Here is a 17,080-nt window from a genome sequence, read left to right as displayed (position 1 = left end):
ATATCTTGACTTCTCCTAAAGCAGAAGGTAGCTTTGGCATTAGAAAAGTCTATGATATAAACCATGTTTCTTCCTATAAGTTGTCTTGGGATTTCATTAGATCCAAAGACTGCTTGTGGGCTTCCGCTCCGTGGTAAGCATGCGAGTAAATTAGCCTCTTGACCACTTCTGCCTCTGAACTCACTTATCAAGTCTGATTTTTTCATCTAAATTCACTTCAGTGATTGACCATTGACCGTAGATCATTACCAACAGAGGACCGGGCTTTAAGAATTCCTTTGTCTTCATAATTTATCCATTTATTCTATGATATTTCCAACAAAAATAAGGTAAACTTTGAGGGGGTAAATATAGTTTTACCTTTAAGATATATTATGAAACTAAATAAAAATGAGAATTAATAATAGGAGGATTTTAAATAACATCAAAGCCCTGGCTCCACAGTCAACTACTTTTTTCACAACTTGAATCCTGGGCACTATTCGACAAACGACAATCAAAGTCCTGCCAGAGCCTTAAACGACACTTTCAACGTCTCTTCACCAACGATAAACAAGCAGACAGCCCGATGCAAACGGTCCAACATTACATAATTGATAGTTCAGACAAGTTTTATAATGCTCTGCTACAATCTTACGTGGTCACATGGCGCGTGTGCAGTACTCTCCACTAAAGGATGCCCTGAAAAATGCCTTTTATGTTGCTAGTGATCACAAAATAAAAAATTATTTTTTTTAGTTTTTAATTGTTTTTTTTTTTTTTATAAAAAAAATCTTGGTAAAATCGAATAAACAAAGGATTGATTTATTATATAATATGAAAGTGATTTTAGGTTTTATGGGAGTCAATGCATAATTTATTAGTGATACAAAAAGCCAATCCTTTTCTAGCACTTCAATTGTACTTTGAGTTGATTAGAACATATTTGTTTATTATTATTATTATTATATCCTGAACAACATGTCTAGAGCAGATTGGGAGATTCAAATTGCTTACAAACATGTTGGTTTAATGTATTTTCAAGTGCATTTCTAAGACACATATGATATAAGGTGGGGATTTTATGTCATTAAATAAACAAGGGCTAAAATCAAATTTAAATAGATTTGATTTGATGCTTCTACTACTAAAAAGTAAAAACCTTTCCTAGACTCCCCTACTCCAGTGATTTTTCAGTAAAAAAGGTTGCTGTCAAAGTTAACCTTTTTGACTACAATAAATATTATCCATAAATATATACACAATCTATTGCAAGAAAATGGTTTCCAAAACTACATGAGACTAATATAAATGTTCTTATTGTTGATGGGTTTTGATTTTTTTATGTTAAAATAGGCAAAACCCACCATTTCTTTTAAGATGAATGTTACGGTTTCTTTGGTGTTATCCTGATCCTATATATATATTAAAAAAAAAGAAATTTATCCTACTGTCCCTCATATATATATATATATATATATATATATATATATATATATTGTTTCCTTCAATATTTTCATTGTTTGAACCTCAAAATTTGGGAGTCGCCGTCTTACATCACAAGGGTTATGTGATAAAAAATAGGCAATGCCATATTGGCCCAATCAAACATGACCTAGATGAAATCATGATACATAACAAACCTTTTTTTTTTTTTTTTTTTTTGTGGCTAGAGGTGTTCTAAGTTGAAGTCCCAATAATAATTTCCAGAGCACCGAATCCAAGGTCGCCCCAAGAGTTTGTGACAGGAAGCAAAGAAGCATTGTCCTAATCAAATATGGTGATAATAATTTCCAGAGCACCAAATCCAAGGTCGCACCAAGAGTTTGTGACAGGAAGCAAAGAAGCATTGTCCTCATCAAATATGGTGAAAGGATATCGGATATCCTGTCGACACGTTCGTGTACCACACGCGTGCAAAAGTGCACCTCTAGTTAGCACCCCAATACCCGATTACCGTGAGGTGAGCTAGGCAGACAAGGCCATGAACGATTCCAAATCAATATACACTAACCATGGTTAACATAAATATATATTTTTTTTCTAAATAATAGTTGGAGTCTACTGTTCTTTGTTCCTCGTTTAATCACTCTTCACTCACTCACACTCACACAGAGACAGAGGGAGAATCAAATTCTTCTTTGAATAAAGACAGCCCATCCCACTTATTGTCGGATGTTAGAGAAAAAAAAAAAAAAACAATGAAACTTTGTACAAACCGGAAGTAAAAGAAAAGGCCCGCTAATGCCATTGTCACAAAGGGGAGAGAGAGAGAGAGCCAGAGAGGGAAAGAGAAAAGAATCTTTCCTTTGTATCAACTCCCCCACACATACACGCACGCCCTCTTCCTTCAAGGGTAAGTTCATTGTCTTAAAGGAGAGAGAGAGAGAGAGAGAGCCAGAGAGGGAAAGAGAAAAGAATCTTTCCTTTGTATCAACTCCCCCACGCATACACGCACGCCCTCTTCCTTCAAGGGTAAGTTCATTGCCTTGTTTACCAATAAGGCTTTTTTTTTTTTTTTTTAATCTTTCTTGGTCCTTCTTCCTCTTTTCTTTCATGTTGCATGCCACTTTCTGCTACTTTTTTTGCTCACTGCCCACTTGGTTTAAAGTATTGCTGCATCTTCTAGTGCTTTGCTAAGTTGACTCTCTCCCTCTCTATAAAGCTTTGATTTTTTTCTCTGTCTCTTTTATATATGTGGTGACTGTGTTGGTTATGCATTTGGGATTTTTGAGCTATTTTGGTCACTTTGCTTAACATTGCTGTGTTTCCTGGTTGCTGTGTTATTGGAGTCTGGAGGTAATTTTGTCACTATTATTCTTACTATCTTCAGATTTCTTCTGGGTATTCCTCAAATCTGTGTTGGGTGTGTGTTTAATAGTTTTCTTCTTTTTTTATTGTTTTGAGTATTCATATAGAGTAAGAATTTTATGCCTGTTCAGGCTTTCAAAATTCTGAATCATTTAAAGAATCTGAGAGTTATGATTTTTTGGTGACCAGAAAAAAAAAAAAAATTGATTTGATTTGCTTAGAGATTTCGTGAATTTCTGGCATATTTGTTCTGATTCTATTTCGTCATTGGGTTTGCTTTCTGCAGAAGTTGATTGTGAGGAATCATCAAGTCCTCTTCCTACTCCCAGCAGACAAAAAAGTGTTTTGTCGTCATTACAATGGTTTCGAGGTCTTATTCTAACTTACTGGACCTTGCTTCCGGCGAATCTCCATTTTTTAGTAGAGAGAAAAAGAGGCTTCCTCGAGTGGCAACTGTGACGGGAGTGTTGTCGGAGCTAGATGACGAGAGTGGTGGGTCTGATGCTCCCTCATCCGTCTCTCAAGAACGGATGATCATTGTGGGAAACCAGCTTCCACTTAGGGCACATAGAAGTGACAATGGAGAGTGGAACTTTAGCTGGGATGAGGACTCACTTCTTTTACAGCTTAAAGATGGCCTTGGAGAAGATGTAGAAGTAATCTATATTGGCTGTCTTAAAGAAGAGATTGACATGAGTGAGCAAGATGATGTAGCTCAAAGGTTGCTTGAGACTTTCAAATGTGTACCGGCATTCATCCCTCCTGAGCTTTTTAGTAAATTCTATCATGGATTCTGTAAGCAACATCTGTGGCCTTTATTTCACTATATGCTTCCGCTATCACCGGATCTTGGTGGTCGGTTTGATCGGTCCCTCTGGCAAGCTTATGTGTCTGTGAACAAGATATTTGCAGATAAAGTAATGGAAGTGATCAGTCCTGATGATGATTTTGTGTGGGTTCATGACTACCATTTGATGGTTTTGCCGACATTTTTGAGGAAGAGGTTCAATAGGGTGAGGCTTGGATTCTTCCTTCATAGTCCATTCCCTTCATCCGAGATATATCGAACACTTCCTGTAAGAGATGAACTTCTGAGAGCTCTTTTAAACTCCGACCTCATTGGATTCCATACTTTTGATTATGCTAGGCACTTCCTCTCTTGTTGTAGTAGAATGCTTGGGCTTTCTTATCAATCTAAGCGGGGCTACATAGGGCTCGAGTATTATGGTCGCACTGTAAGCATTAAAATTCTTCCCGTTGGGATTCATATAGGCCAGCTCCAATTGGTTTTGAATCTTCCTGAGACTGAATCTAAGCTTGCAGAGTTACGAGATCAGTTTGGAGGTCGCACTGTTTTGCTCGGGGTCGATGACATGGATATCTTTAAAGGAATCAGCTTGAAACTTCTGGCCATGGAACAATTGCTCATACAACATCCTGATAAGAGGGGAAAAGTTGTTTTGGTCCAGATTGCAAACCCTGCGAGAGGCAGAGGAAAGGATGTGCAGGAGGTCCAATCTGAAACTAGTGCCACAGTGAGAAGGATCAATGCGACATTTGGAAGAGAAGGTTATAAGCCAGTTGTCTTGATTGATACCCCACTTCAGTTTTATGAGCGAATTGCTTATTATGTCATTGCAGAGTGTTGTCTTGTTACAGCAGTGAGGGATGGAATGAATCTTATTCCCTATGAATATGTTATATGTCGGCAAGGAAATGAGAAACTAGATGAGACCTTAGGACTAAACCCATTGATCCCAAAAAAGAGTATGCTTGTGGTATCTGAGTTTGTTGGGTGCTCGCCATCACTAAGTGGTGCAATTCGAGTGAACCCATGGAACATTGATTCTGTAGCTGAAGCCATGGACTCAGCCCTAATAGTCTCCGAGGCAGAAAAACAGTTGAGGCATGAAAAACACTATAGGTATGTCAGTACACATGATGTCGCATATTGGGCACGTAGCTTTTTACAAGATCTTGAAAGGGCATGTGGGGATCATATGAGAAGGAGGTGCTGGGGGATTGGTTTCGGTTTAGGGTTTCGAGTAATTGCTTTGGATCCAAATTTCAGAAAGCTTTCAGTTGAGCATATTGTTTCAGCTTATAAGAGGACTAAGAGCCGAGCAATTCTTTTAGATTATGATGGTGCTATGATGCTGCATGGTTCAATTAGTACAACAGCTAATACTGAAGCAGTTGGAATCTTAAACAGCTTGTGCAGAGACCCCAAAAATGTTGTCTTCATTGTTAGCGGGAGGGACAGAAAGACTCTAATGGAATGGTTTTCTTCCTGTGAAAAGCTTGGGCTTGCAGCAGAGCATGGTTATTTTGTGAGGTACACACTTTTCTTTTTCCAAAAATAGATCTATGTGCAGCTCCATGTTGCTCTTCACACTTGAACATGTGATCTTGATGTCATCTAAGTTTTGGTTCTGCATGCTATATGGGCAAAAGTGCAAACATGATGCAGAGCATACTCTTGAAAATGTCATTGGTTCAATCTAGAGTTCCTTGAAGAAATAAGTGCTACACTAGCTCCCCTTAAACCTGTAAGAAAATTGAACTAAGCCTAATTTGCACAGCTTAGCTTCAAGATGGTACTATTGAGATGAACTTGGATTTGGGTTGTGGTTGTTAGTTATTGCAAATTTGATGCCTGAGATTTGTGTTTTCATTTATATGAAAAGCATATAATGCATCTCTGTTTAGTTGGCTGACTGATGTCTACAGCTTCATGCCATATGTTGGAAAATGCCAAGGTCCTTGTTTACCATGAAAATTTGGAATTCAGAAAATGGAGTAAGTGATGGTAGGATCTTGTTTATATGCATTAGCTTTTGTTACTTAAATTTGGATTTCAAACATGGATCCTTATTTTGGTGGTCATCCCAAATCCCCATATTTCACCATCAACGTGAGTTCAATTTCCATGTGAAGGATGATGGACCATAGTTTCCTTGAGATGTCCAAACACCCCTTAAACCTGAAAGGTCTTAATATTGCATATGTTCCTGTTTGATACATCTGATTTACTGATGATATTTATGCTCATGAATTACCTAATCTATTCATGCGTGCTATGCTAAGTGTACTTTTTTGGGACTCATTAAGTCTTAAAATTTATTTAGGCTTGGCTTAACAGGCTTTTGCATGCTGAAATTGTCTATATAGTAGGGTCTATTGCCTAAAACCTGAAAATAGGTTTCTGGTTTCTTTAAGAGATGTAAGAAACTGAACAAAGCTAATTGCTTTGTTTTTTTAATTATTTTCTGATAATCCTTTGAATTGGATGCGGTAGTTTGTTTTAATGATCTTGGTTTCCTTTGAATAACACATCAAAGGTAAAACAACTTCGGGGGCAGCCAAATCTAGGAGATCAACACTAGAAAAGATTCAAATACAGGCAAAACACACTTGCAACCCTTTGTAATGGTTTAGACAATCTGTATGCAGAAAAGTTCCTATCTTGCCTCTTGTTGCAGCAGTTTCAACTCCTCACTGGCCAATCTTTCTTCTTAATTTCCTTACCGACCCATTGTTAGATTTCAAGTAGTTTGTTGATGTAAAACTGGATGTGTTTGATCACTCAAAGAGATTGAACTTCCTATGCTTACCAGCAGTATCTCTTGGCACACAAATAATTGCTAAGCTCAGTGTATGAAAACACTCTATATTGACATGGAAGAACAATGCTTAGCTCTTTGAAAATTTTGCTTTCAAAGTCTTTTTGTAGACTTGTGAAAAGAAGCCTTGAAACCTAAAGTTGGTCGGTTTAGGTTTTCTAAAAAGGCATCTAGACAGGTTAATGAGGTGTCAGAACATCCTTTGGGTTTCAATCCTTAACACAGGTTCATGTCTGGACATTAGCGAACGCCTTAGCGCTCAAAATTTTCTATCTGACAAATTTGTCTAGACATGTGCGGTCGACCTAGCAGAGACAAAACTTTATATTTCTCCAATTTGTTCCGACACGTGTGAACATGCCTGCAAACGAACTCATTGTCTGGGCATCATCTAGACATTAGCAGATGACCTTGTAGACAAGACTCACTGTCTAGGTATTTTGTCCGGACATCAGTTGACGAGTTTGCGAACGGAATTTCTTGTACTTGATTTTCTTGAGCAATCTTCAACCCAAATCTTAAGTATAAATCTACCCAATACCACAAAAATACAAAGGCACTTGTTTTGGGCATAGAATAGGCTAATAAAAAACATTTGTACTCATGATTTCATAAGAATTTACTCACGTCATGTGTGTTAAAATTCACCAAAAGCTAATGATTCTACAATTGGTACCAAAGCAATTCCAAATTCTTACAAGGGACATAATAAAATGAAACCAGCATATGGTTGTGCAAGTTTCTGTTCTGAAACATTTTTAATTGAAATCACAGTCAGGTTCAGAAGGAGACGAGTTTGCTTTGTAAGTTTTGAATCTAATGCCATTCCAAATATATCCCCACCTTTTACCATCTGAGCCAAGGTCCAAGAGTGAATAAATCCTATTGTTATTTTCCATTTCTTTTAACACATAAAAATATAGTGTCAGCTGCGATTACTGTTACCATCAGCTATCCAATTCTTCCTGCACAAAATTGTGAAAACAGAAACATATTCCAAATCCCCAATTAATTCTGTGTTGTTCAACTGGATTGTTCTTTTTCAGGCCAAATCATGAGGCAGATTGGGAAACTTGTGTTTCTGTGCCAGATTTTGATTGGAAACAGATTGCTGACCCAGTAATGCAGTTATACACTGAAACAACTGATGGTTCTACCATAGAGACCAAGGAGAGTGCTCTTGTTTGGAATTACCAGTATGCAGATCCAGATTTTGGTTCGTGCCAGGCTAAGGAGCTTCTTGATCACCTGGAAAGTGTTCTTGCCAATGAGCCAGTTTCTGTCAAGAGCGGCCTGCACATTGTAGAAGTTAAACCTCAGGTAAGTGTTACAGTTCTATTTTTCCTTGTATCAATCTATAATGAGGTGTGCAGGGGTCTCTTATAGTAGGAGAATTGGTTGTACACATCAATTTCCATACTTGTCGCTTTCATTAATGCCTTCAAACTTTCCTTATTGACTGGAAAGAGGAGAAAGCCCCTGGGGACTTTGTTAAGATAGATTGTTTTCTCATTAAAATATTTTTGTAATTTTTTAACTTTTCATTTTTCTTATCATGGTGATGACTAGTACTCCCAAAATAAGGAACTAAACTGGAGTATTCGGTCACTTTTATAAGCTCTTTACAATTTCTTTTTTAAATCAAATGGGGAGGTTGACAAACAAATTTTTTTTTGAATTTTGAATAATGAGAAAGGTAAATAAAAGTTCTCTATATTGAAAAACTTAATGAATCCTATGCTCACAACTTGTTCACTGTCTCTGGGATCACTACAGGGCGTCAATAAAGGTATTGTAGCAGAATATCTACTTTCAACAATGCGACTGAAGGGAATGCTTCCAGATTTTGTTATCTGTATTGGGGACGACAGATCGGATGAGGACATGTTTGAGGTTATAATGAGTGCAAGGGCTTCCCTATCCCCAGTTGCTGAAGTGTTTGCTTGCACTGTTGGCCAGAAACCCAGCAAGGCTAAGTACTATCTGGAAGACACAACCGAGATTTTGAGAATGTTGCAGGGCCTCGCCAATGCTTCAGAGCAGGCTGCTAGAAATGCTCCCCAAGCTGCTCAGCGAGCGGTTATTGCTGAGAGTAAATAGTCTTCCTTCTCTCTATCTAGGTCCTATCATATTCTATTTGGGGTTGTCTTGTGCGGTATGATTTTTCTGGTTGGATTCGAGCTCAACATTTTGGAGGTGTAGGTCTTGCCTTTCTTTCAGATTGCAGAAGTACACGTTTTTTCTGTTCTCAGTAGATAAATTGTATCTAATATTTGTTGTTCATGTCATGGTATTGGTGTTAGGATTGATGTTGCGGTTGTCCTAAAAAAAGTTGAGCTTGATTATATTTAATAAAATTGTTTATTTTGATGTTGGGGTTGTGTATGAAAGCCTACATTCTTTGGTTACAAATTAAAATTGAGGAGAAGATCATAAGGTCTCTAGAGCCTAGCCCTAGTTGTGCAACATCAAGAGGAGAAAGAAAAACCCTAGCCATGCAACCCTAAGGTATGTGATCAAACCTTCTCTTGCATGCTATTTCATGTTCTGAAAAATCTGTTGCTATATTTACATGGAGCTTGTTCCTTGTGAATTTTTCGCTATTTTTGAAGTGATTAATTCACATACATATTCCCAACAACTCTCAGGAGAGGTCGCCATTGTGTCTAGGAACTTGCTGACGTGCTCAAGAGCGTCTCCCTTCCGTCCATCGTAGTGGATGAACATGGGAGTATCATACTTCTTGGGATAAGGTTTGTTGAGAAGCTCAGCTGAATATGGCAATTTGCGGACAAAGTGAAAGGGCTCTATTGTAGCTTTTCCCATTCATTTTCCAGAAATGTCACGACATCAGACAAAGTAACCAATTGTTGCTGAGCTCTACCCTCATCGATAGAGTGAGGGTTTAGGGTTTTCTGCCTCATATTTTATAGTTTAATGATAAAATATTTATCAAGCCTTCGACCTTATGTTCGAGCTGGGTTCATTAGCTTCCCAATGAGATGTAAAGATAGGCGATCGATCTTAGCATGGTTGTCAACTTCTCGATTTGATATGGGATTAGTGATCGATGCTAGGCAGTCCGAGCCGGATTGTCAATTTTCAAATAAGATGTATGATAGGCAATTGACGCATCTTCCCAATTTGAGATGAGATAAGTGATCAACTCTAGGCAATCCTAGCCGGATTGTCAATTTTTCGATATGATGGGCGATCGACCTTGGGATGATTGTGATCTTCCCAATTTGATTTGGGATTAGTGATCAACCCTAGCTAGTTCCAACTAGGTTGTCAATTTCCTGATAAGATACATGATTGGCAATTGACCTTAGCAGCTGCATGGTCATCTGCTTCTAGATAAGATGTGGGCTAGATGATCAGCCATGGTCGTTCCAAGCTGGCCTGTCAGCCTTTCAATGTCAGTCCGAGCTAGGCTCTAGTAGTGGTGCCTTGGCTGGCCTGCAAACCTCTAGTGGTACCTTGTGAGCTGTATTGTAGGGGTGCTGACCACCCCTTGGCTTGGGGTCCCAGCCCCGGAGAAGGATCCTCTCCATTTCATTTGAAATGGAGGGGATCTATTTAGTTACTTGTAGGGGGCAGTTTTGCCATTTTAAAAGTAATTAAATGGATTCCCTCCATTTCATTTGAAATGGAGAGGATCCTTGTCCCCCAAGCCATAGGGTATTCTCAAAGAAATTAAAAAAAAAAAAAAAACCTTTAAAAATTAATTTTTGCTTCTTATATATATAATCTATTTAGTTACTTTTAGGGGCAGTTTTGTTATTTTAAAAGTAACTAAATGGATTCTCTCCATTTCATTTGAAACGGAGAGGATCCTTGTCCCCCAAGCCATAGGGTAGTCTCAAAGAAATAAAAAAAAAATACCTTTAAAAATTAACTTTTGCTTCTTTTATATATATATATATATATATATATAAAATGGGGAGTATGTGTTGGCAGTAGTACTGTGGACCCTTTGGGCCTGAATGTGGGCTCTTATTTTATTGGGTAGTAGCATTTTTTTTTTTTTTTTTTAAAAAAGCCCCTCAGAAAATTCTCTAAAATTCGCAGGGTTCTTTAAGGCTCCGTTTACTTCGACGTAAAATAGTTTCCAGAAAATGATTTTCGCATTTTACGGTGTTTACTTCGACGTAAAATAGTGGTCAACGGAAAGTATTTTCCTTTTGACCAAAAATTCTTCTATAATTTTTGGAAAATAGTTTACGGTTTTGAAAACCGTAAACCATTTTCCAACTCATTCTCAAATCAACGGACATTGCCAAGACCCGCCTAGAACCTCACCCGGACTTGCCTAGGACCTGTTTGGGACTTGATCGGGACTCGCCCAGAACCCGCTCAGGACTCCGCCAGGACTTGCCCGGGACCCGACCGGACTTGAACAGGACCCGCCTAGACCTGCCCAAGACTCACCCGGGACTTGCCCAAGACCCGCCTGGACTTGCCCAAGACCCGCCTGGACTTGCCCAAGACCTGATTGGGACATGCTCGGGAGTTGCCCGAGACTTGCCCAATACTTGATCAGGACTGGACCCTGCTAAGACCTACTTGGGACTTGCCCGGGACCCCGCCGGGACCTAACGAGGATTTGCCCGGGATCCGCTTAGGACTTGACAAGGACCAGACTAGGACCTGCTCGGGACCCCGCCGGGACCCGCTTGGGACTTGACCGAGACTCACTCGGGACTTGCCCGGGACTCGCACGGGACTTGATTGGGACATAACCAGGACCCACCCGGGACTCGCCCAGGACTTGACCGGGACTCTCCTAGGACTTGACAAGACCTGCCCGGGACCCGCTCGAGACCCCGTCGGGACCTGCCTAGGACTTGATTGGGGCCCCCGCTGGGACTCGCCCAGGACTTCATTGGGACTCGACTGAGACCCAGGCTAGTCCCGACGGAAAATATTTTCAGGGAAGTCATTTTCCCTGAGAATTCCCGGTCAAGTCCTGGGGGAGTCCTGGCAGGGTCCCGAGCAAGTCCTGGGTGGGTCCCGGTTAAGTCCTAGGCGGGTCCCAAGCAAGTCTCGGTGGGGTCCTAGGCGGATCCTGGTCAAGTTTTGGGCGGGTTCCGGGCAGGTCCTGACAAGGTCCCAGACAAGTTTTGGGCGGGTCCCTGTCAAGTCCCGGTGGGGTACCGAACAAATCCCGATCGGGTCCCGGTCAAGTCCTGGACCTTATTGGAAAAAATATTAAAAACAAAATTATTTTCTGTGTGCGCGGTAAACGTTGTAAAATATTTTCACGGAAAATGACTTCTCTAAAAGTATTTTTCGATGGAAACCATTTTACGTCTAAAATCTCAAATCATTATTTTCCAATTAAATGGTTGAGATTCCATATCAGCATTTATCACCTCATTATTTATCACTTCTTATGATAATTAATGAAGTGATAAATATGGTAAATATTGATGTAATCTCAACCATTTAATTCGAAAACAATGATTAAAATTTGAAGAAATCCACTTTAGAATACCATAAAAATTCTAGAGAATTTTTTTATTTTTTATTCAATAGAGAAGATGGAGTTTTTTTTTTTTTTTTTTAAAGAATCTTGATCCAACATGGATAGAGATGCCTAATTGTGCATAAAAAAGACGATTGCATGTGTACCAAAAATAATAATAGTTAAATCATTAACCTCTAACATGGATAGGGGAATTGATTGTTTTAGTACCCAAAACAAAATTACAAACAAAAGTTGCCAGTTTAATAGTTATAAGTTCTCGCATGAGTCCACAAATCCAATTGATTATAACATTAATCATAATCTATATCGATATATTTAGTACTTGTTTTACAAGCCTAATTAGTCGTTAATTAATGAAATGAGAGATTTTTTTTTGTTTGGTTGAAAAATTTTCAATAATTTTCTATATAGTATTAAATAAATATCTGAAATTGTGGTGACTTTTATAGTGAGCTGGTTTCAACTTTTTTCAACCACATCCAAATATACGGTCCAAACGGCATTAAATTGGCACAATTCTTTTCAACCATATCCAACTAGTGTGACCTCATGTATATCCCAACTCTCCACCTCTCAACTGCTCTTCCTATATTAATTGTTATTAAACTTATTTTCGTGGAATTCAACTTATTGACCTCATTTTCTCAACAGCCACCTTCCAATTACGTCAAATGATTTGTTTGTATTTAATGCATTTATGTTCAATCTGTATAAATAATTTCTTTTAACCAAAATCAAAGGCTTCATAAATTAGGTACATAAAAGGTGTGTTTGCCAATGGCCCTGGAACGGTACTGCTCTAGGGCCTCCCTCAATCCCAAAAAAAAAAAAACTTTTTACTTTAAAATTAAGCTCAACATTTCTACTTTTTTATACCACATCAATCATTTTTATTATTATTATTTAAATAAAAAAATCACTACAAAACAAATTTTTTATATTTTTTCATATAAAATATATTTTTTCACTTTTCTCCACAAAACATTTTCACTAAAACCAATCAAACACTTTTTTTTAAAAAAAAGGCTACAGTACCGGCCCTGGAACAATACCGTTCCAGGGCCAAAGATTTTGACCCCACACAAAACACAATTATGCAACAAATTGAAAACAAAATTATTTGCAGCAGTAAATGTGATTCAAACCACAAAAGAGTATAAAAGCATCTTCAACCACAATCAATACAATGAAGTAATGAAAAAATTTGTGGACCTAATTCATTTTATAAAATCGGTTCAATAAGAGAGGGTTGTCCATTCCTTATAAATATGCCCAAAATCTTGTCCACAGGCAATGTGGGATCATTTCTCAACACTTTCCCTCACATGAGGTCGATATTCTTCCTGGTCATTGTCACGGGGTAAGTAGTGTGAACCCCATTAGTCTCTGATACCATGAAGAAATTCGTGAACTTAACTCATTTCATAAAACCGGTTTTATAAGAGAGGGTTGCCCATTCATAATAAACATACTCAAGATCTTGTCTATAGGTAATATAGAATCATTCTTCAACATTAGAAAGTCTTTGAATAACACATCAAAGGTAAAATCACTTTGAGTAGCCAAATTCACTATGGGTATCCACTGATAAAGGTTCAAAGTGCAAGCAAAGTATACATACAAACTCCTTGTAACAACTTATACTTCTCTATGCAAACACACATGAATAGAGTCGTGTTATTTTTTTAATAGGGATGTTTGAACAATAAAACGCCTTAAATTAGTAACATTTTTCAAAAACATTCATATTCCAAACGTTACTAATTAGGCCTTTTTAATTTTTGTAATGCAAGCACCCTCTATTTTGCATAAAAAATTTGGCTCATCCATTGTGAATGCTCTAAATAATTTCTTTTAACCCAAAATAAAAGGCTTCATAAATTAAGTACATAAAGATTTTGACCCCACAAAAAACACAATTATGCAACAAATTGAAAACAAAATTATTTGCAGCAGTAAATGTGATTCAAATCACAAAAAGTATAAAAGCATAGACCACAATCAATACAATGATTTGTTGACGAAATAGAAAATCTTTGAATAACACATCAAAAGGTAAAATCACTTTGAGTAGTTAAATTCACTCTGGGTATCCACTGATAAAGGTTCAAAGTGCAAGCAAAGTATTCATACAAACTCATTGTAAAGACTTATACTTCTCTATGCAGACACGTGTGAATAGGGACGTGTGACACGTCTCTATTTTTTTAATAGGGAACGTTTGAACAATAAAGCGCCTTAAATTAGTAAAATTTTTCAAAACCGTCCATATTCCAAAAGTTACTAATTAGGCTTTTTTAATTTTTGTAGTGCAAGCATCCCCCACTTGTCTCTTGTCGCAACACTTTTACAGTTTTCAGACTTCAGACGATTGAAGGCAGCAAGATGATTTGTTGACACTGTTGCTCTCTGAAGTGATTTTGAACCAATCGCATCAGGACATTCAATTATATGAAAACTTACAACTTCAACTCCAGATTGCATCCACCAACAAGAAGTGAAATAACTTCTTCACTTCAACTTCCATAATCAGCATAAAGGTATTGAAGTGAAATAACTTCCCAAAAAGGATCGATTTTAGTGTGAACTTTGAAATAAAGAGCAAGCAATAAATGAAACAACAAATTTGAACTTCAAGCCAAAGAAATACGAAATTAATCTGAAACTTTTCCAAACAAAAACAAATAAATTAAAGGAGTCCGTCTTGCCTAGCTTCCAGGCGGGTATCCGATTGCTTGTCAACTCGGCAAGACAACAAGATACCAATGTCGAATCGGCCGAAGGGGTGACTGAATCACCTAAAAAACTTAGAGGTATTTTTTAATTAAATACGGCACATGTCGTTTTTAGTGGATTTTATGACACGAAGCAATGTCATAACGAAAGGTGAACGGAATGGTATATTTAATAAAGCTTCCAAATCAAATTGATAAATTTTAAATCCTATTGATTTGATAAAAGGCCATATATATATATATATATATATATATATATATATCTCAAAAACCACTTTAACAATTTTTTTTTTTTTTTTTTTTCATATAATAATCCCACGTGCTGGGTCGAACTAAGAACAGAATCTAACCATAGAAACTTATGTACTTATACTGTGAGAGTCTAAAAAATAAAATTTTAACGAAACCACAGGATTTATTTCAGAAAATTCTTGGGCCCACATCTGGCAATGTCTGGTGATGCTGCATTTGTTGTCGAGGCATAGTAGTGTCTGCATGGCAATATATACGTGTCCCAAGCTTTCTGATCAAAGGTTAATTTGGACGGTTAATTATAACATTTATATAAAGTCAAATATGAACACAAATAACGAAGAAGAACATCGATCAACATATACTTCAATGGTTCTGAAACTTTCACGTGTGACGTGGCCATTGTCTCTCTCTTCATGTTTGGTTTTTTCTTTTTCTTCTTTCGAATTTTGAAAAAGATATTTTGTTTATAATTAAGTCTCTTTCTCAATTAAAGGCAAAAAAAGGGATTGATGAGAAAGTCTACTACGACTGAGATGTGGACTATGATGAAGTCGACTTGATTAGACTACGATCGAGAATTAATGATGATCGGACGGCTAACTGTTTCCTTAGGGATATTTATAGAATCATGCAAATACTTGAATCATGCAATTACTTGCATGAATAAGACATGCAGGCTGTGCTCGGCGAATGACTGGATCGGACTAGTCTTCAAAATTTAAATATTTTTTGGTCAAAATTAATCTCAATATTCTTATTTTTTATATCACATTAAATATTTTTTATTACTATTTAAATAAAAAAATCACTACAAAACAATTTTTTTTTTTTATAAAAAACATTCTTACTCTTTTCTCTCATATCAATCAAATCTGTTACAGTATCGTTTCACTCTCTTTTTCCATTCCATTGCCAAACACAGCCTACGAGATCCGATTTTTTCATCTTACAAAAAAAAAAAAAAAAATTCGTATCTTAAAAAAAAAAAAAGGCTCATATAATTTTTTAAGAATTGAAGCTTTGCTGAGATTTGATCTCAAAGAAGTTTTGCTCAATCTTTGTTGTTCTCTTTCCGCAAATCTTAAGATGCAAAGACCTTAAAAGATTTATCTTATAGCAAAACCATAAACTAAATACAAACAGAAAAACCAAATATACATTATTACAATAAAAGAATATAGGATAAATATAGTTTGGCTCGGCCATTTTCTATTTAAGCCTCATATACTGACAGGTGTGAGATATTTCAAACTATCATTTTGTTGCATTTAAGTCCTTTCGTGTCAGCCATATGTTTAGATAGAAAAATGGTCTCATGCCATTTTCTGTCAAACTTCCTATAATACCCATTATTTCTCTAAAACCAAACTCCTCTTTGTTAGCTGCCTTAGATGAGACGATGGCCAAAGATGCAATTAATAACCAACAATTAGATTTATTCTTCAACGTCCCCTCTCAAACTCAAAATGCAAGTTCAAGTTTGGAATGAAAAATAATTGCCTTTTTTTTTTTTTTTTTAGCTACTGAGAAACATGGTGTACCACACTATAAGTCCCTTAGAAGTGGACTTCTTTAGTCAGTTAATCGACCCAAATCAACTCATTCTCAAGATTGCTCGAAGCGGACTGATTCTCAACAAAGACCTATAGGCCGGCTGAACTCGACTTGATTGGGAAGGGCGGGCTCACAGGACATGAAAAAAGCTGCATCTACTATATTTTATATACATATGATTAAGATTAGATTCAATCTATGTGTAAGACAAAAATGAAAAGACTATTGAGATAAGGTCCAAAATGAATACATATATGGCCAATTTTTCACAATCGGGCTCCACTCAATTAATGGGATATATATATCATCTCTTTTCCTTCTCTTATTTTTTTGTATACAAAATTATGTGACCATCCATGGAACAAGTTAGGCACGGAACTCTCAACTCACTAAACTTGAGCATCATCCACCTGCCAGACCCAATGCATTTATATGAGGCTGTGACATTAATTGAGAGAGAGAGAGACAGACATTACTTTAAATCTCAAAGAAACCATATATATCTTCAAAATCTCAAGAGATTTTAGTCTGTGTCAACCATTATGGCGGCCAAAAGTTACGTCATAACTATATCTATATCTGTCTGTCACTCACAAGATGAGACCAAATAAATTAAATAGTGTTTATTTCAT

The 17,080-nt window shown here is 37.1% G+C and overlaps 1 protein-coding gene across 2 annotated transcripts; it reads left to right on the top strand.

The window, feature by feature from the left end:
• Positions 1-2,241: 2,241 nt before the first annotated feature.
• TPS5 (trehalose phosphatase/synthase 5) lies at positions 2,242-8,787 on the top strand. 2 transcript variants are annotated; one of them, XM_059585688.2, is made up of 4 exons: positions 2,242-2,454; positions 3,077-5,125; positions 7,460-7,733; positions 8,190-8,787. In XM_059585688.2, the coding sequence occupies exons 2-4, from the start codon at positions 3,150-3,152 to the stop codon at positions 8,511-8,513; spliced, it is 2,574 nt and encodes an 857-aa protein (XP_059441671.2). In that variant the 5' UTR covers positions 2,242-2,454; positions 3,077-3,149; the 3' UTR covers positions 8,514-8,787. The 2 variants fall into 2 exon arrangements, with proteins under 2 accessions (XP_059441671.2, XP_059441672.2); XM_059585689.2 differs by lacking the exon at positions 2,242-2,454 and adding an exon at positions 2,555-2,778.
• Positions 8,788-17,080: the final 8,293 nt, after the last annotated feature.

This window comes from Corylus avellana, chromosome 3 (genome assembly GCF_965113065.1).
Source record: "Corylus avellana chromosome 3, dhCorAvel1.hap1.2, whole genome shotgun sequence".
Lineage (NCBI taxonomy): Eukaryota > Viridiplantae > Streptophyta > Magnoliopsida > Fagales > Betulaceae > Corylus > Corylus avellana.
Note: the sequence above shows the minus strand (reverse complement) of the source record. Positions and strands in the feature narration are given on the sequence as shown.